General features: G+C 40.5%; 1 protein-coding gene across 1 annotated transcript in view; it reads right to left on the bottom strand.

Moving 5' to 3' along the window:
- lrrtm4l1 (leucine rich repeat transmembrane neuronal 4 like 1) overlaps positions 1–20,571 on the bottom strand; it is a 119,614-nt gene that overhangs the window by 22,602 nt on the left and 76,441 nt on the right. The window contains exon 2 of the mRNA XM_054613105.1: positions 3,101–4,731. Coding sequence (XP_054469080.1) covers positions 3,101–4,731 — 1,631 coding nt within the window. The remainder of the gene's footprint in view (positions 1–3,100; positions 4,732–20,571) is intronic.

The following is a 20,571-nucleotide window of genomic DNA, read 5'->3' as shown; positions in this document are numbered from 1 at the left end:
AGCGACAAACTACCGTAGACACCTGTCAGTGATGTTGAAAAGGAGAGACTATTTATGAGATGAGGAGATTTGGATTATGGTTAAGTAGAGAGAGACAATACAATCACGCTGATTGCTACAGAAATACTTGCAGTGTTGGAGGAGAGATCAGAACACCTCTTTTGTTTCGTAGCATAGTGTAGTCAAGCTGCATATTGGCTCCTGATGTATGACTAACACAGCAGGTTTGCAGCCTGCCCCAAAATAAATCGGCCAGTCATAATGTGGATTTGCTTATGACATACTATGTTATATTTATAAAGGAGCATGGCAACAGCTTAATAATGATCATACATAAAAATGTGAATGTATTTATTTCACAATTCAAAATATATCAAAAAGTGTTTTACCCATTCTACAAAGCAGCTATCTTGTATGCTACTGACTCATTTGGAATGCTAATATAATCACAATATCAATTTGCTGTCTTGTGAACTAAGAGAGGCACAAAATTTAATTATCCAACATTATTATACCATCACAACTTCTTCTGTCAATGCTGTAATTAAAATTAGCAAAACTTGGCAGAAAATAAAAGCATTGAAAGCTGCACAGGCCCCAGATTTGTTTATCCTGAGAAAACTCTCTCAACTGCATTTCACCATATCCTACACAGAAGCTCAGTATTGGGCAGATGTGGCTGAGCAGGCTCAGGCACCCGGTTCTGCTTTAACAAAACCAAATTCCTTTATGTGTTTTCAATAGTTTCTAGGTGACAGTGGAGCCTGTTGAATCAAGCTGTGGCTCATCTCCTGACACAAAATTGAGTGTTCCTCAGCAAATGCCCTGCCATGGAGACATGAGTCACAGTTGAAAATAAGGAGGTACATAAGTGGAATTGCTGTATTTGTGAAAGTAGTCAAAGCATTCGGCATGAATAGCGTTCTAACTGTGTTTAGTACATACATTGGTTTCGTCCCCAATCACCATTGGACCATACCTCTGAAGTTCTCTTTCACACAAAGAGAGCAACTAGAACACAGTCCCAATCACTGATTTCTTGATTAGCTGCTGCATTACTTCAGTCATATGCATACAGATTGCTAGCACAAATCTCTCAGTAAGGAAGAATAAAACAGGAATTAATTTAGTCTCACAATACTGTTCTTTACCATTGCCTTTTCAAAACTGCTTATGCACAACATAAAATCATAATTCAGCAAAATCACAGCAATTCCTCTTTAGCTCAAAATGTTAGGGCTTATCATAAGTAAGTAAGCAAACTCACTTTGTTGTAGCTGTCAACCTTTTCGTCTGAACACAAGGCATGAGCAATAATTGCCGTAACTGCAAGTAGGAGCTTGAGAACATTTTTATAGTCGATGCAAAAAGATAAAAGCTGGATCAGCTAAATTGTCAATATTAGAAGATTTATGACTTCTACAAAGTGGGTTTACATGCTTTGTATCCATTTGGCCTATCCTATGCAATAAATGCGATGGATCCCACAGCAAAAAAATATATCCTGTGCTGTACATAATAAACTATCCAAGATAATAATAAATAAAAATAAATAAATAATAATTGATATATAATTAATAAATAATAAATATATTTTTTTCGTTGGAAGAAAAAATGTAGGTACAGTAATAATAATATTTGACTTGCGCTATATGTAGGATTTTAAAAAGTAAGTTCTATTACTTATATTATACAACAGAGTATCCTTACATACTAAACACCCCAAGGAATCTTTACTTTTTATTTAAAAAAGTTTGTGAAAGTCGCAAATCATTTTCTTATTGTCATTTGTGTGATTTTCTGTACCTTCATTCTATTGATATATTCCATTTGGAGCAAAAAGTTCAGAATATGCAGGAATTAAGGCTTTGCACATTAAGTATCTGTCATGAAAGTTAATTCAAAGCTATGGTTACTTCCTATAAGTAGGAATAAAGTTACAGTTTGAGGTGGTAATATACCCCTTGATGTCAGATTTTATTTTTAATACTTCCTTTGCACCTTACTTAACAAAATATGAAGCGAACAGATTTAATTTAACCCTTAAACTCTTTAGCACCCATGAATGAATCTGTCATAGGTGTGCACCCAAACCATGCTTCCTGAGATCAATCAAAGACAAGGCGAGTGACTGTAATTACCCTGGTTTATAAATATACTCCTTATTGTAGCACAGGGATCCACAAATAAAACACATCATAAGGTGGGGGATTATCGTAGTGCCTCTCCTCTGTGCAGATTACCATAAATCTCCCCACACAACTCAGGAGGTGTGCGCTATTCCAGGGAAACATGAAGGGCAGTTACAGTGCACATCCATAGACGAAACCACACCTAAACCACACCTAAAATTGATACTCATCCTTATAGTGAATCTATCTATCACTTTGCCATGTTATAGTAACATTTTCAAATCCTTATCAATACCAATACAGTTCACTTCATCCACTGCTGCTGTGAATTTTGCACAAATGGTTGAGTTTGTGTCCAAGAGACTGAAAAAGTTATGGCACTTTGTAAGGTTGCATTAGTATATAAAATAAACATTTTTAGGGCATTTAAGGTCTGTAAACCACCCTCAAAACTCCCCTAAACACACAAACATAAAACATAGGGTACAAACACATGCCAAACAAATAGCTTATCAGCCATGCCATGCCGATGCAGTGTCAAAGTAGTTCGACAGCGTCCAATTATTCATGGTCCCTTGAAGTCGACATACGATGAAGAACATTAGCAAAAAAGTAGCTTTAGAATAAAAAATGTAATACATAGATGAAAACCATGTTAAAGCCACGCTAAATTAACCTCAGACAATGTAGTACTGATTTGATGTTAGACGGTGGTCCTCTGATATTATTGTATATTGCTTCCCTTCGATCAGATCAGTTATTTTCTAGGTTTTAAAAGTAAAACCGGAATAATTGGACACATTTAACATTTGAAGTCAAGCGTGTTATGAACAAAGTGTCAAATATGCTTAACTGTGAATCAACAGTGTCTGTTTACAGGGCATACTTGATAAAGGATTTACCTCTCTGTTGAGCCTTTGTATTTTGATTTTGAGTTTTTATTTTTAGGCTGAGGCGATGAATCATACCTCACACTCCCTGGAGCCAGAAATTGTGCATGTGCAGGAACCAGTGCCATTGCCTAGCACCTCCAATGCATCTGGTGTGGCAGCAGGGTTGTAGCTCATGTAATACTCTTGGAGCTGGGAGCTCAGGTTCTGCTCTGGCTCTGGACTCTTTTTGCGACGCTTCCGCCCCACCATGGACCGCTGCTGAAGCAACCTGGTTGCACCTGGATAGCGTCGCCACAACACATAGATAATTGTCAAGATTAGGGACATGGTGAAGAAGAGTGCCACGCTGCCCACCACCACTTTGTGCAGAGTCATGTGCTCAATCTCTGGTGGTGGAATAGGAGTGGGTCGAGTGCGAGCAACTGAGTCTCTTGGGTCTTTGCTCATTTGCCCTGGAAAGGTAGGATGAGGAATTGGTCGAGGTCTGAATGGTGGGACAGGACCAAAGGTGCTGGCTGGTGGCATAGGTGGAGAGCCACTAGTAGGGGCAAAAGTTGGTTCACCGGTGGCTTCAGAAATGAGCTCTGACATTGGTGAAGGTGTTTCAGTCAGAACGTAATCAGTTTCCTCACAAATACCATGGTTCCTTGTGGCTTCCATAATTTTTTCTCCCTGGAGATACTTTGGGCTGCTGCATATCATAGTGGTGTCTTTACTACCCCGAAAATTCCTCAACCAGGCCACAAGTGGGCATATGCCAGTTCCACAATCCCACATGTTTCCTGCAAGGCTTATGGAGGTCAGTGAGATCCATGCTGACACCGCCTCCTGAGACACATTGGACAGTTTGTTGGATTCCAGGTTGAGGACTTGAAGGTTGGGCAAGCAGTGAAACACAGCTGGGTCCAGGGTCTGGATTTCATTTCCAGACAGATCAAGTTTTTGCAATGTATACCAAGTCCATGGAAGGCCCTGGTTGACCACCCTAATGCGGTTCCACTGCAGATAGAGTGATCTTAGGTTGGCTAATCGTGGAAACAGAAAAAAGTTGATCCGTGAGAACTGGTTGTGCTCCAGATGCAACTCCATCAGCTTCTGCAGCCCCAAAAAGGTGGTGCGGGTAAGAGCCTTGATTCGATTGTAGCCCAAATCCAGAAACTCCAAACTTCGGCACTCCAGGAATGCTCGAATTGGGATGTTGGAGAGACCATTCGAGCGTAGGTGTAGGTTTTGCAATTTTCGTAAGCCATGGAATTGACCTGGCTGTAGGATTTCCAATTTGTTGTAGGACAAGTCCAAACTGCGAAGATTGGGAATTCCATGGAATGTTGAATTGTGCAGGGATGTGATTCTGTTGGAGCTCAGTATCAGCTCTTTAAGCCTGCGGACCCCCTGGAATGCTCGACTGTCAACAGCTGAAATCTGATTATGGTCCAAGTATATCCAGAGAAGCTGGCTGAGGTGAGCAAATTGATATGGCAGCAGTGTGTGCAGATCATTGTAGCGCAGGGAGAGGCCTTGGCAGCCTACTGAGATGTTTTCTGGGACATCTAAGAAGCCAGCTGAATCACAATGGACTGTTTTCCCCTCACATCGGCAGCTATTGGGACAGGTGCGTTCACCAAAGCTGAACAACAGGGGAGCCCGCAAGAGAAGGAGAAGAGGAAAGAGGAGGTGTTTCAGTCTTCCATAACACAGCATTGGACCTATAAGAGAATATAAGACACAGAAGAGAAGGCAATTTCAGGATTTTCAAAGTCAAAAGTCAAATTTTCAGATGTTATATGCAAAGAAGCCATGAACAAATACAAAATTCAGTATCCTCTGTGAAGCAAAAAGGATTCACAACTTTTCCAACAGATTAAGTAAGCGAAAAATGTACAAGAAGCCTTTGATAAAACTAGATGGAAGTCTCTCCGGTGATTTAAATGAAAGAATGTTCTTCAGAAGAACATCATGAAAGTTTTCTGCAAAATATTGACTTCTGCAAAATTATTTCAGCAGTAATACAAATGGAATAATGGCTGCAGTTTGAGAAGAGTTTTCCTTCAATACTGGTACTCATTCTCAGTGCAGCCATAGCAATAATCACAATCTATACTTTGCATAACAGGCTTCTGCAAAAGTCCACTTGAGAACATATTAATACTCTAAACCAAGATTGTCAAGAACACAAAACCAACAAGCAGTCTCGAAGTTTCACAGGATCATATGAAAGTAGTGATTTCTCAGAATAGCCCTCCAATTTCAGTTTTTAACATTTGCTGAAATTTGTAAGACCCCTTTGACCCCTGTGTTGATTTTACAGAGGTTTTCTGACATAAATACATACATGCCTTTGAATAAATATTTTCCTCATAACCATAGTGCTTTTCAACAATATAGATTGTTTTGGTGAGAGTTGCCAAGTGATGGAGATATCAGCCTTAGAAATGTCTACCTTCTCTTGAATATAATAAAAACAAGATGGCACTTGGCTTGCGGTGCTCAAAGCGGTCCCCCACAAATTGACAAGTGTTGAGCTGTCCCTTTAAAAGGGGAGACAGAGAGTTGGCAGTACTCTTCAACTCTTTTTTTCTTAAACAAGCTAAACCTTTCCCCATTTTAGGTTTTCACCATCCTCCATACACTGGAATATCTTTGTTTATTTGTTACAAAAGTAGACTTGGGTAATAGCAGTGCCTGAGTCCCAAAATCCACCAAGGGTCCAGATTCAAGGACACAGACCATCAAATTTGGAGCAACATACAGTTTTGGCAAGTCAATGGCAAACTCAACCTTTACAATCCATTTATATGCAACAAATGACAAATAACAGGGTTTTCTTGAGGGTACTTATACTGTGTGAACAATTGAGGGCTTATGGCGCCTGTTTATAGTAGTCCTACAATTATAGGACAATCCAGCTGAACAATGACCCTCAATAATAATAATAATAATAATAATAATCAATCCTTTATTAGTCCCACAATGGGGAAATTATTTCTCTGCATTTAACCCATCCCGGAGGAGCAGTGGGCTGCAATGAAGCGCCCGGGGAGCAACTTGGGGTTAGGTGTCTCGCTCAAGGACACCTCGGCATGTTGTCGGTAGAGGGGTTTGAACCACCAACCTTGTGGTTTTGACTCATGTGTACAGGCAAGGCAATCAAAGAGTTTTTATTGCCGAAGTGTGGAATGTTTTTGACTGTCAATGTCAGGAACCTGATGCAAACACCTTCAGATGAAAACTGACAGTTGGCCCTTTTAACCCCAAATAGTCTTGTTTGATTTAAAATGATACATCTTGCAGTACAGAGCCAACAGTAAAATGATGTTTCACTGACTAATACCTTGAGACTGCACTATATGTCAAGGACACACATCCTTGACCGAGGGCTCTCATCTGGTCTAACACTGACTGATGCTCTGACTAAGGATATTCATGTCTCAGGACAACGCTGCTTTCAAATATACTTTTACCACCCCCCAGACAACTATCTGCTCTCGGTTCAGTTATGCAGCAGCTGCTTTGCAGTTAACAGCTTCAGATTTGACAATTAATAATGAGAACCTCGTCTGCAAAGGCATAAAGGGAGGAAGGGTTTTTAATTGTGTTTGGTCAGGCTGAAATGACAATGGTTGAGTAAGGGGAAAGGTGAGGGTGGGGATGACAAGCAGCATTGTGGAGATGTATAAAGTAGTAGTTACAGCACGTATCTAATTAGTTTTTTTATATTATAGGAGCTTTCAAGGTATAGTGGTTTTTAATAAAAAATGCTGCCACAGGTAGTTTGTAATTTGAGTGGTGGGAGAACTCTCATTTGTTGAATTGATAAGATTATGATTGTGTGCGTGATTGTTTTATCTCAGAGATAGAGAAATGATGTCTTTAATTGGAGACTGTAACTAGAACTAGAGGTAATGCTGGATGTAATTACATTGTAAGATGTTCATTTTTAGCACATTTGGTTGACTTTCATTTTTTCCTTCCTGTTTTTACTGATTTGAGTTTTGTCTTTAAAGTGCTGGTATTGCACAAGATTTAAGTTACATGTCTTCACATATATTATACATGGACAAAGAATGCCTTCATCCATCCCTTCTCATACAAATGGGATACAAATATAGAAAAACAAACATTGACAGAACAAGGAAATCAAATTCATCAGGTTTAAACATTAGCATAAATTCATGAATATTGGAATCTAACTTATGAACTTCTGACCTGATGTTAGCTGCCCACGGAACTGTATTTGAGTTGGAAGGAGTTGACTTTGTGTACAACACACACACATTAGTACCCCAAAACCTTTATCCTAACCTAAACCTAATACCAACTTCAGCCATTAAACAAAGTCTCAACCCTAAAACAATAGCTCTGGGTAGAGGTAGGGACTGGATAAAATGTCCTCACTCTCAAGGTCTAACACTCAAATTGGTCTTCACAAAAATAGAGGTACAAGAGCACACACACACAAATGTTTTGATTTGGTATATGCATAGGAATACTGTTTGACTTTGGACAAGGTTTCTAAAATGACAGCAAGTGAATGGGATGAATACAAATACAGAAATGGATGCTATTACTGGCAGAATGTGCTACTCTGTATACAAGTTTTGGAGAAACATATTGCGCTTGACGGCAAATTGCATGAATTGAATTTAGAAATGCAAATTAAGAATTGTACAAATAATGTGTTTTGTAGTCACTTTATATTCACATCGAAAGCTGGCTACCTGGCAAGGTTCCATGACAAGAAGTATTTTATGTACAGAAAATCATTTGTCAATTTTTCTGTGCGCTGACCTGCTGTTGTAACTAAAATAAATCCTCCATTGTCTGGCAGATAGTATTCAGAACACATTATTATGCATCATTACACCACAAATTGTTGGGTGTCACACATCACTGGTACAATTTCTTGCTAAAATGGGTAACAAACATGCACTGTCTGTTTTCAACAGCTACTGGTGTGTCACAATGCTCTACCACTACCTTGTTTTGAGCCATAAAGTCACCAATGAAGAACAAAAAATTAACTTATATCTTTCAAAAGTCATTTTTTACTGGTGCTTGGATTTCATGTTCCGTTTTAAAATCTGTGCACCGTGTTTAGCTTTTGATATTTACTCTGTGCTGCAGTGAGTTGGGGGATGGGCTTTCAGTTCATAATAATTGGAATTAGCTAAATGAACATAATGCTATATTGAAGAAGATGCACGCTATATGAAAATATGGGATAGAAATAAATCCCTTGAGTGCCCCAAACAGATGGAGTGCCATACCCATCCCCTCCATTAGGTGAACTGAAGCATCTACGGCACCACACAGTCATGTGTCCGTACATAGTATAGTCAAGCCCTTAGGGAAACCTCATTATGTCATATCACTAAAATTACATTTGGTATCAAACTGAGAAGGAGGTTCACACATATTTTGGATGGTAGAAAAACTCCAGGCTGTACGATGTGAAAGAAAGCCACAACCTTCAGACACTGGCTCAATGACGCCTCCACAAGACATTATCTTTAATTAGCAAACATTGGTTCAGCATGGACTTACTCTGCGTAGATAGCAGAGTAATAACAACTAACTGGACATGTGTACACCGGGTTCCCAAGGGGAGGCTACACAGAGCAGAATTAAGAGAGACTTTTACTTTAGCACAGATTGATTACCCAGTCAGTCAGAAGCAAGAAACGAGGACTCCCGCAGAACAACATACAGTGTATCGGGGCAAGCTGTGCAAGCCTCCTACAGCTTTCCAGATATACATGAATCATTTCAAACGCTTGTCTCTGAGTCTGACCGACAGCATACACAGAAAATAGCTGACCCATTACGGCTAACTGCAGAGAGAGATCCACATCCCTACATCTGTGTCACCGCAGGACAAGACCACAAAGTTAGAACATTAAATATGAATAAAATGCTGCAACCATGGTTCAGGAAGGCATTGCTATCAGTTCCCCCTCAAATGAGATTTGATCTCATGTGGTAAGCTACACACATCTGTTTACCTGGCTCTCCCTTCTTAGTGGAGCATGACTAATCAGAGCCGGAGGGTTTCGTAGATTTCATATCTCGCAGAAGTTAAATCTTGGAGATTTTAGCAACTTGCAGTGCAGCAATACAGAAGGACACATCAGTGTAGTTATCACAAAGATAAATCTGTTCCTAATAACTTATTAAGTGTGGGTTTTTTCAACTTCTTTTTGAGTATTAAATGGCAATGGATGGGGTTTGTGTGGTAGGCTTGCAGTCTTATAATGCTGTTAGCTGCTATAATTTTGCATTGATTAATATCTGTCACTGAACTTTAGGGGATTGAGCCTGCAGTCATTTTTTTCTGCATTAAATCCTCCGATTACACTTGCCATCTTCCAAACACTTACTAATTTTATATTAAGAGTACTGCAATCCTATAAAACATCAACAGACTCATGATTGAAAGCGAAAAAATAAAAAATAAAGAATCAAAATTGATTTAGAAGGGCCCAGAGCCTTTTTTCATTCCATGCATTTGTCCATGCCTATATTACACAAAATGCAACAGTAAAACATTTATTCTTAAACTGACCAAAGTTAGAATTTTTTTTAGCAAAACCGAGCGTAATGCACTTGAGCCAGCGAAACAGAACTCTTGGAGAAAGACAAGATGGGTGGTTGTGCTTCAAGAAAACTGGGGCACATTGCTTCTTCTTTTATTGCGTGCGGCGAACAATGCTTCAACACAATTTGCGTCTCATGACGATGCAACTGCAGCCAATGAATATCCATTAAAGAACAGGCTCTGTGCTCCAGTTTCCCTCTGGGCTCAACTACTCACCAACTGGGAGCAGTTGGACACTAAATGTCAACTGAACTGGACTTGCAAATGCACAAAACAGCAAAAGTTAAATCATTATATAATTTAATAAAATATATCTTATCCCCAATTACCTCACCTAAGGTCAACTTCCAATGAGATTGTGCCCCCCCCCCCCCCCCCCAGGGAAAGAATGGATTCTGGCAGGCCCAACAGATTCAGCTGTCGTCTTCCTTGGCGTTGCGACAAGTTGATATTTCATTTGAATGCATGGTGCCCTGAGCACTGATGCAGAGGCTATTACCCAGAGTGCCCGAGTGGGTTGGCCAGCAGGGCTTAGGCCGCACGCTGGGGCACTTCAAAGAAATGAAAAGAGCGCAAGAAAACGAAATATTTCTTATTAAATGGTCTACTGTAGTACAGGTTATACACATTATTAGGAAACGTTTGTTTGTGGAACCTTTTTCAAGGTTAGAGACCAAAAATGTATAATCATCATTTTTATGAATTTATTGCAAGCATGCTACATTTCTTTGTACTTTTACTTAAGACATTAGGAACTATACTTGATAGTGTATACTTGCTTGTGTATATCCCTCTCCGTAAACAAAATGTATACATGTGGCCTTCTTAGGGAGGGACTGGTCACAACAAAACCAAGAGACTGTATAATATTTAATCTGTATTTCTATATAACTTAAAGCCTCAGATATGGATTTGTTAATTCTTCCAGACAAACCTCCAGCCTTCCCTTCCCTCCCCAACTGTCTTCCTCTCTGACACGGAAGCCAAGGGGGTTTAAAGTGGGATCGAGCTTAGGCAAGCAAAACTCTAGAACACTACAGCATGGGTGATATATTACATTATTGAGTGCGTTCCCTCAGATTTAAGGCACATAGGATTAAAAATACTTTCAGGGCACTGAGCATGTGACATATTACCAGTCACGGGGCCCACCGTGCAACGCTGATTAATCAGACACACTGGCATTACAATATTGAAATGGAGTACCCTTTACACACTTAAAAGCCATTATTTTACACCCATTCATTTGAAAATTGGAGTCAGCTGTAATGTGAATTTGCAGCAAAGGCAAGAAGCATTGTAAACCAGCTGATTTATGATAAAAGCTTATTTTACTACAACTGGAGCTGCACATACATGCAGAGAGCAAGTCCCTAACTCATACTATGCTTCACAATGCGAAGAAGTTGTATGGAATAATAGAACCAGGCTGGTCACAGTAGAAATGGAAAAAATACATCTTAAATCGGGCAGCAGCCGTTAAAGTTGAAAGAAAGTTTAAATTAAATGAACAGTCAATTTTGTAAACTCAGTTATTCTGTCTGGATTTGCGAGTAATGTAGTAATTGAGGTCTAGCGAGTCTATGACCTACTCTAGAATAAAAGTGTAAAAAGGGAATGAAGACAGACAGATTGCTCTAGCTTTGCCTGCTGGCCCCTCTTATAGGAAAAAGAGAGAGGCCTAAATTATTACCACTTAAAGATCTAATGCCATGATTAGGTATATTGATTTGCACGGTCTAAGCATTAACATTCCAGATCAATGGGATTAGCAACATACGGTGTATAGAATCCTTATTCATCCACAAGAAAGACTGCCTGCAACATACATCAACATCTCAGTGTAAGTGCAGTGGAGCCAAGCTGGACGCCATGTCTATTGACTGACGTGTCCATCATTCTAATTTATTCCAAGGCCCAAGTGAATTCTCAATTCTTATTGGCTGGAAGGTGTTCATTATTTTTTAGTAACCACACAGCAGGGTGTCGGTATTGACCATAACTGTGATAAATAAAAACCATGTTAATAAAAATGATGACATCTGATGATGTTCAAATTTGACTGAGTACGTAAAGCATGCTTGTGATAACAATTCAAGGTCAATGACTCACTATGACAACTGATGACTATTTTTCGTTCTATTAATGGATAAACAGTCCTCTCTTAAGTGTCAGAAAAAAAGTTATTCGTTAATAAGTTCTGTCTGACCGACCGTTCAAAGCCTAAAGATATTGTATTTACAATCATATAAGACAAAAAAATCAGCAAATCTTCATATCTGAGGAGCTGGGACCAGTACATGTAATAAACAACAAACAGTAATTTAATAATAGACGCAATGTTAATTAATACTCTGTTTTTGTGTGGATACCAATTGATCAAGTAATTGTTATGACATTTAAACTTTACTCTTATGGATGTCTCACAAGCTTTTATGTTAATTTACAAAAACAAATGATGGAAGTCCATCTGAATCAGTTGTCTGATAGAAATCACTACCAATTACCTTTTGCCTGCTTGCAGAAGCCACTTAGTACACTTGTACAGGGTGTACAACATAATGTAAAAGGAGGAAGACCTTTAAAAAGACTAATTGATTATTTTGAATGTCAACATTTTCACACCGGTAGGTTTTATGTGGCCGTGAAAGCTGCCTGCTGTGGAAAAGGAAGCCTAATGCTGAACTTACATGGAATAAGGTGGACATCAACCAGGATATACATTTAGGGAACAAGAGCATGACAATGTTATTAGGTGAGGAAGTGTTGGAAGTTCCATTTGAAAACCATTCTGGTCTGGTGTCTACAGCTTTCTCTAAGCCATAGGGCTGTGCCATGTATTTCAGTGATTTGATCCCCATGAATATCCAGTAATCCATGTGATTAAGCATGTTTGTGTAGACTATTTTAATAAAAACATGAATATATCACATTTCAGAGTAGACAAACACACAACAAAATAAAAGATGATGGTACTTAAGAGGTCAGAGCAAAAGTTCAATCTACAAACTACTTTATATTCACATTAAAACTTAAATTATCTCTTGCTGCAGTGTTTTGATCTAACAGGAAGTTCGAGCCTGATGAAGATCCATCAAAGATAGCAAACTGTAGCAAAAGATAATTAAATTTATGAAACAGTGAACCGATTTTATTTTCGCCTTGATATCTGCTTCTTTATCCAGCTAGTGTGCTGCTTATCTTTCTTAGACACTGGCAGTAGCTTCATTCCTTGGCTGTAAAGATACCAAACTTAATGATTCCTTCCCCTGAAAATGATTAAACCCTTATGTAAACTATTTGAATATGGTGGCATTTAAGAGGTCTAATTGGGGTGAGTTCTAACTTTGAGTTGTCTTTTTATTTATAATGCTTTCATCATACAATATGCATCATACAGCAGCGTGAGGAAGATACTTTGCTTATCTAGCAGCTGCACCCTATAAATCTGAAGTATGCCACCTCTACACCCAGAGCACTTAACATACGGACTCAGCGTGGCAAAAAGTGACAGACGAAACTCTTTACAGGCCAATAATATAACACATATCAGGAACTTCACTGACACTGACTTTCCTATGGACTAAAACACACACACACACACACACACACACACACACACACACACACACACACACACACACACACACACACACACACACACACACACACACGCACACACATTATTGGTTTAGAAATCTGTGCAGAGAGGCAGAGAGCTGCATTGATCGATATGAGTGCTGGTGTCAAAAGATCAGCACAAACCAAGACGTCTAAGCTGGCCACTGTGAGGCAGCCTGTTGTAAAGGCTGAGGAGTTGACATCATGGATGATGAGTGTGTGTGTGTGTGTGGTACGCTAGTAATCAGCAAAGGTCAGAAGCAGACCCGTTCAGGATTGAGAAAAGCAATATTTATCTTTAATCAGAAATCAGCACTTTCAGCCATTGTATATACCCTGTATATACATAACCTTTAGAAATCAACTTTCTGTATGTGTTATTTCTTATGCTTTTAAAAGGCCTTTACACTGATCCTCGCTGTGGAGCCCGTGGCAGCGACAGCAGAAAAACATTATTGAAAAGACCAATTTCTTTCACATCCTTCTGCAAATCCCATGTGAATCATTTAGAATAAAAGTGAATAAAAAACATACATACAAAAACTGTAGGGAAACACACATCCAGCATTTTCAGTCCCGATACAAATAGATTATCGTTAATTATGTATTGTAACTCCAGGTTCTATGAATATAGGCCTGGCCCTTTGAGAGCTGTGGCTATTGGGTTTATCCCCATGCATATGCACAGTCGTGAATGTTTCTTTTGGCGCATTTGTGCTCTACACGGGCCTCCCTTACGGTTGCACTTGCGACACATAACGCCCATGTGCCCATAATTCTGCTCCAAAATTAAACCAAAGTTGATTTTCAGCTGGCATAGGTGGAGCCAAAGCGGTTGCAGCTTGGAGGGCTATACCTATTTTCATAGACTCCGGAATTACACTATGTAACTGACTTGCCAGATTGTATAGGCTTTCGCAATTTCACTTGGGGTTCTATAAGAGGTGACCCACTTTTAGAGCTATCCTCAAGTGGCCATTTGAGGAATTACAGTTTCGGCAGTTCTGCCTTAGCTTAATTTATCAGCCTTGGAGGGTGCGGCTTGGATAAAACTCTCTTGGAGTACGGCTGAGCGCCCAGCAAAAGCTCAGTTCCCGCAGCAGTGTATGCTTGTGAGATGGCAAATGGTACTGAACGAACAGCTGCTGTGCCTGCCTATTTCTGTGCATAGAAATATACTGCGACAAAGCGCACACTGGGCAAGACCCTTCTTCTGCTCAATTCTGATGAGGAGGAAAAGAGAGCCCATCAAGAGAAATGATTCTTGACTAGACCGACAGCCCGCATATGTCACTCATGGGCCTTTCACAATGATTTTCATTTTGCTTTCCGCTGGGTGGACTGCACATTGCGGCTCATTGCGCCCTAAGTTTCACCAGGTTGAACCAGCACTCGGCAAGTGGGGGGCTGCGCCCACGCATTGTTCATTAAAGCGCAAAAAACTACATGGCGCCATGCAAGCCATTGGATATAATGGGTTTTCAGAGCGCAATGCTGCCATTGTTTATATGTGTGCTAGATACTTAAATCTAGCTGATGTCAGGGCCTGGAGGAGCGCTGTCTTCAGAGACGGCATCTTGAGAGAGATTTGGGCTTGCAGCTTAAAAGGGAGACGCATGACAGTGTCAGCATTCAACTCCGAGTTCAAACCCTGAGTTTGAGACAGGTAATCCTGGGACATCACCGCTCACTCGTTCCGATGAGTGGGAAATGGTTGAAAATTCTTTAAGATCAGTAATGCATATTAATGAGGATTGTTACTGAGGAAGTGACTAAGTTTGTGTCTGCTGCTGTTTGTGCAGAGGCAAGCCTCTGTTTAGTTTGGGAAGCATGTACTGTGAAGATGAAAAATGTTCAGTGGAAACATTAGCAGACTGGCTGAGATGAAACTGCTATTCAGAGAAAGTTGGTGGCCCTGAAAAGGGTTGCAGTGTTTTGGTTACTTAACTGGAAAAAAGGCATATCCCTCCATTGGCACTGAAACCATTGTATATAGGGCGGCTGGACCGCCGGGTTGCGGGTCCAGCTGCTAGCTCTCACTGCTATAGCGCTGAACTGCTGGGCCAATGACGATATCTCAGCAGGGTAGAATTGGGCACTTGAGCATGTTGAGCGTCTCGCTATCTGTGATGCTGTGGCTGAAGTACAGCTTTTTGCTCCAAAGGTGTGAGACCATCCAGCAACTCCTGTTGGATCAGGGGAGAAGCCGCTACATGCCGAGCTAGATGTCATGCTGCATATCATCGTTTGCCATACCATAACTCTAGACACCACCATGGCCATAGGAGCCCTGGAGCTTGTCCAGAAAGCTGCAGCACGTCTGGTGTTCAATCGCCCCAAGTTCTCTCACACAACTTCCCTTCTCCGTTCTCTACACTGGCTCCCTGTAAGAGCTCACATCCAGTTACAGACTCTGGTGCTAGCCTACAGGGCAGTGAAAGGAACAGCTCCTTCCTATCTCCAGGCCTTGGTCAAGCCCTACACCCCCGCCCGACCACTTCGCTCTGCTGCCTCGGGGCGATTGGTTGCCCCGTCGCTCAGAGGTCCCTGCGGCCGATCCACCCGGTCACCTCTTCAAGAAGTACTACCCGGAGCCTTCCTCGTAGCACTTATTGCACTCGTATTAGTTGTTGCACTTACTGTATTCGTATCAGTTCGCTGCACTTATTGAATTCGTATTTGTTTACTGCACTTATCCTATTCGTAGTAGTTTGTAGCACTTATTGTATTCGTATCAGTCTGTTGCAATTATTGTTCCCGTAGTAATTTGCCTCTGCACTATACTTTTGCTCTGGTTTATGCTTTAAGATGCTTGTTTAAGAAAGGAGATGCACTTATGACTTCTGGTGACTAGTAGTTCTCTTGAATACCTATGTTGAATACACTTCCTGTAAGTCGCTTTGGATAAAAGCGTCTGCTAAATGACTGTAATGTAATGTAAATGTAATGGTAAAGGTCAGGACAGCCTTCATAGCTTACCCAATGTCCGTGGCTAGCTCTGGGGATTGAGCCCAGTGCTAAGTGGCCATGATGGAAACAACGGAGGACAGCAGCAAGATGTCATTTTGCACTTTGCTACCTGAGTGGTTAGTCAGATGAGCTTTAACATTCTTTTATATCATGCGATAGTTTACTCCTAGATGGTCGGCTGTATATCTCAGAATTTACCTTTCACCATTAGAGCTGACATACAACAGCAGAGACCGTTTCAACCACGCAATGCTGATTTTGATACATTTGTTACGAAATGTCAATATTAACCTCAGTATTGATGTGTGTTACCCCAGTATAGTCATAATTTATGGCTGAAACACATATTTGATTGAATAGTCATTCTTGAAACATTGCTATCATGACCTGCAAGACATCATGTCATGAATAAATACCTTTATATACATTTACTGAATTGTAAATAACAAATTGTATGCCAGCAACTTGGTCAATAATCTTCAAGGTTAATAGGAATTACAATTGAAGTGTAAACCATTTTAATGCAGCAATAAATTGTCAATAGGAGGAAACACAGTGGTGTATTGGTTAGCACTATCGCCTCACAGCAAGAGGGCCAGCCTTCTCTGTGGAGTTTGCGTGTTCTCGCTGTGTCAGCATGGGTTGTCCTGGTGTTTTCCTGCTTCCTCCTACAGTTTAGGTCAATTGAGGACTCTAAATTGCATGTAGGTTTTACTGAGAGCATGAATGGTTCTCTGTGTGTCAGCCCTGTGAAAGTCTGGTGAACTGTCGTGTGTGTACCCTTCCTTCACTGGGATGGGCTCCACCCCATATTGGGCAACATTGGGTGATCCTGCAATCCTGAATCCTACAGATAATGGATGGATTGATAGATACATTTAATAGATCGCCCCGTAGTCACCGATATCTTATTCAGCCATTCTAGGCAGTATAGGCCTGGTATCGTAAATCAATATCAGCGTTCCTCTCAAAAGACTACACAGATTATATATCAAAATATTCCTCCTGATCTGAACCTTACTCACATTACCATAGGTTCATACCAAAAATGTTACCGTTGTTCCCGTTTGTTTCCAATCTTGATATCCAATTGACCTGTGTTCACACTTTTTTGAGAGCATGCAAACCTAGATCTATATCTGTCTCCATGTTCCTTCCTCGGCTTCATACGTTACCTAGTGAAACTGCTGCAATTGTCACACCTGTTCACTCTTCCTGCACTATTTCTCTCAGCTCACAGCCCAGCCCCCCCCCCCCCTCTCTCTCACCACTCTCTCCCTCACTCACCTAATCAGCCTCATGCAGTGCACCTGTCTGCCACACCCACCTCATCAGCACCATCCCTCTCACCTGCTCACTCTGCTGCACCTACACCCTGCAGTATTTAAACCCCAGTCTCACACACACTCACTGCCAGATCGTTCTCCGCATTATGCCAGACCTTCCAGCGTTATTCCCCGGACTGATTTCCCGTTGCCGACCCCGCTTGTTTGGACTTCTCTGCCTTGCCTCTGCCCCGGTAACTGACTCAGCCTTCCGTCCCAGACCACGAGATTAGCCTTCGCTCCTTTTGGTTTTTGTCTGCCTGCTCCACTGACGGATCAGCGCTCTCTAGAGTGGAATATGAGTTATCTCCTGCCTGTCTGTCTGCTGTTTGTTCCGCTTTGAATAAAGCTCCTGAACTTTACTCTGTCTCCTGGTCGTACTGCACTTGGGTCCACACACCACCCGTTACAGCAATGGTCATTTGATTAAAAGCCCTCAAGAGCTCATTTCTAAATCAGCCTCTTACTATGAGCTATGGGGTGCTATACAAGAACTCACATTTTTTTTCTGCCAAAGTCAGCACAGTTAAGGTTATTTCCCATGTGACTTTTCAGTGTCTTTGAGAGGGCTTTCTCATTGGTTTGAAGGGAACGGGGTTTCTGCTGGAAAAAAGGTGATGTCGCGTGATGCCATGCAGCGATTAGGATTCAGCAATACCTGAGTCCAAATATGGTGACAGTTGTTGGTATGGCCATATGCAGTGTTTTAGAAATACCAGGGTCTGATCTTATTAGGGGGAGTCGGGGAGATGCCCATCCTTAAAAAAGTGTTTGATTTCCCTGCCCGAAATTGTAAATTTTAAGATGTTTGGAGAGCAAAAGTGGTATAAAAATAGCTTTGAATGCATGTCAGTGGGCAGTAGCATAAATGACCTGTCAGCAGCAATACATGAGAATCAGGTTAAATGTTGCAATGAACTCACACTACAATCTGAAAACACAGATGAGGCTAAAATGATCACAACAAATCTTAAAATGAATGTTGACAATGTTTCTGTGTCTCTCTACTTGATGTAACCTGCTCCCTCTCTTTAATATCCTCTCGTCTTTCTGCCTTCAACATTACATTATTTCGGTTCACTTCTCTCTGTCCTTGACTCTTTGTTCTCTCCCACCTTCTGCTTTCACCGCATGTCCCTTTCTCTGACTCCTCACTTGCCTCTCCTGCCAAAGTTTATTGAAAAGCATAAAGCAAAATTCTTCTTCTTTATTTTACCTTCTTTGAGCTTGAGTTTGCAATTCGATGGATTATAGAAATGGGTCTCAAACGATATATAGACAAAATGTGCGTTTTGCAATAACACATTAATACTATGATTTTTCACTCTAATCATGCTAGGTATTTATTGGAAAAGCTGCTTAACCTAGCGTGAACCACATAAGAGCTATTGTCAGATGATGTCTGTCTGGGGATGAATATCATTGAACTCCAAGCAGTAAAACTATCTAGTAATCCAGCTTTCTAGCGATTCAGGTGCCTCGACATAATACAAGAACCACTGGGTTGAGCAAAGATTTTGTACGAAATCATCGACATCAACCTGTAACCGCCCACACAACCACACACACATAAGCAGGAAGATATAGGATGAGCAAGTCAGTTATCTTTGCATTGTATAATATCACAGCCATATTATATGCTATTTTTAGTCAAATAAATCCCAAAGTCCTTTGAACTAAATGGTGGGTAAGGCCATGGTGGTGGGGTTGGTTGCTTCGCTTATGTTGCCAGTAACCTGATCTGCTAGATGGTTTGATACAAAGAACCATCTGAGCTGTTAATTGTATCTGTTTAGAAAAGGACAGGCTCTTTAAGAAATATGCAGCAGGTTTCTGAATGAACCATCTGTCAATCAAACTCTTATAGTGAGTCGGGAGAAGATCTAAAACATATTTTCTATCAAGAAAAAGCCTTCATTACCATTCTTCGCTCTTCTTTCAATAGAGAAATATTCTTCAGTTGTGATATAAGTGATACTATTTAAGAATCTAAGCGATCACCTTCAGGAGCAGCCATTGCCGTTTTAAATAAACAGTCGCCTTTCCTGTAATCTCTCACACACCTAATCCACAGATGTAGCTGGTAGCAGCTCCTCCCGGGACGCTGGTTGGTCCATGCACTGGCTTTCCGGGCACAAATGCATTATTTGAAGCCTGACAAGATGGATTTCACTGTGATGCGTGATCCCGTGATTCTCGTGACAATGCGAGAATTTAGCTGCCGTGCAAGGTTATGTTGCCATGCCAATGTTAATCAAACTTAATCAAACCACACCGCTTTTGATTAAGTAGATTAGCTGGGTCAAATTGACTAAACATTGAGGATGTTGTTTTCTGAACTTTAATTTTTGAGCACTGGTTATTCTAAGATAAGATAAGATAAGATAATCCTTTATTAGTCCCGCAGCAGGGACATTTGCAGGCTTACAGCAGCATAGAGTAAAGTGCACACAAGAGACATAGTAGAGGAAAAACAAGATAAAAATGAAATAAAAAAACAAGTATTATAAATAAGCAATAAGAAACAGTAGAATAACTGAAATATTATATTTACAGACATTTTAACTATTATTGCACAGTGTAATGTATTGCACAGGTTTGTATTGTCATGTGTCATGTGGTCTGCTGGGAGCAGAGTTGGTTGTGCAACCTGACAGCAGCATCAATGTCATTGATATTGATAACAGAGAAAAATAAAAAAATTGAAACCAAGTTTTCAGGGGCTTTTTTGACAAGCCTTTTCTTACTGAGGGAATACTGACTGAGAAATAAAAGCGGAAGTAGTTTCACATTATTATGATGTGACTTTGACACCAGAAACTACTGTTAACAAAGCGTCTTCTACTGTACCAACAGTGTGTTGGTTTCTTTTAACAATGTCCAAAATGTTCCCCCAACCTTAACCAAGTAATTTTTACGGCCTAAACTTAACCACAAGGTCATATGTGTTGTTTTGGAAGGAACTGACCTCTTTTTTTATCGTTTAGGCAAACGTGGGCAGAAGTGTCCTTCAGGGGCATACAAATATACACAAT

This window comes from Anoplopoma fimbria, chromosome 14 (genome assembly GCF_027596085.1).
Source record: "Anoplopoma fimbria isolate UVic2021 breed Golden Eagle Sablefish chromosome 14, Afim_UVic_2022, whole genome shotgun sequence".
NCBI classification, from domain to species: Eukaryota; Metazoa; Chordata; class Actinopteri; order Perciformes; family Anoplopomatidae; genus Anoplopoma; species Anoplopoma fimbria.
Note: the sequence above shows the minus strand (reverse complement) of the source record. Positions and strands in the feature narration are given on the sequence as shown.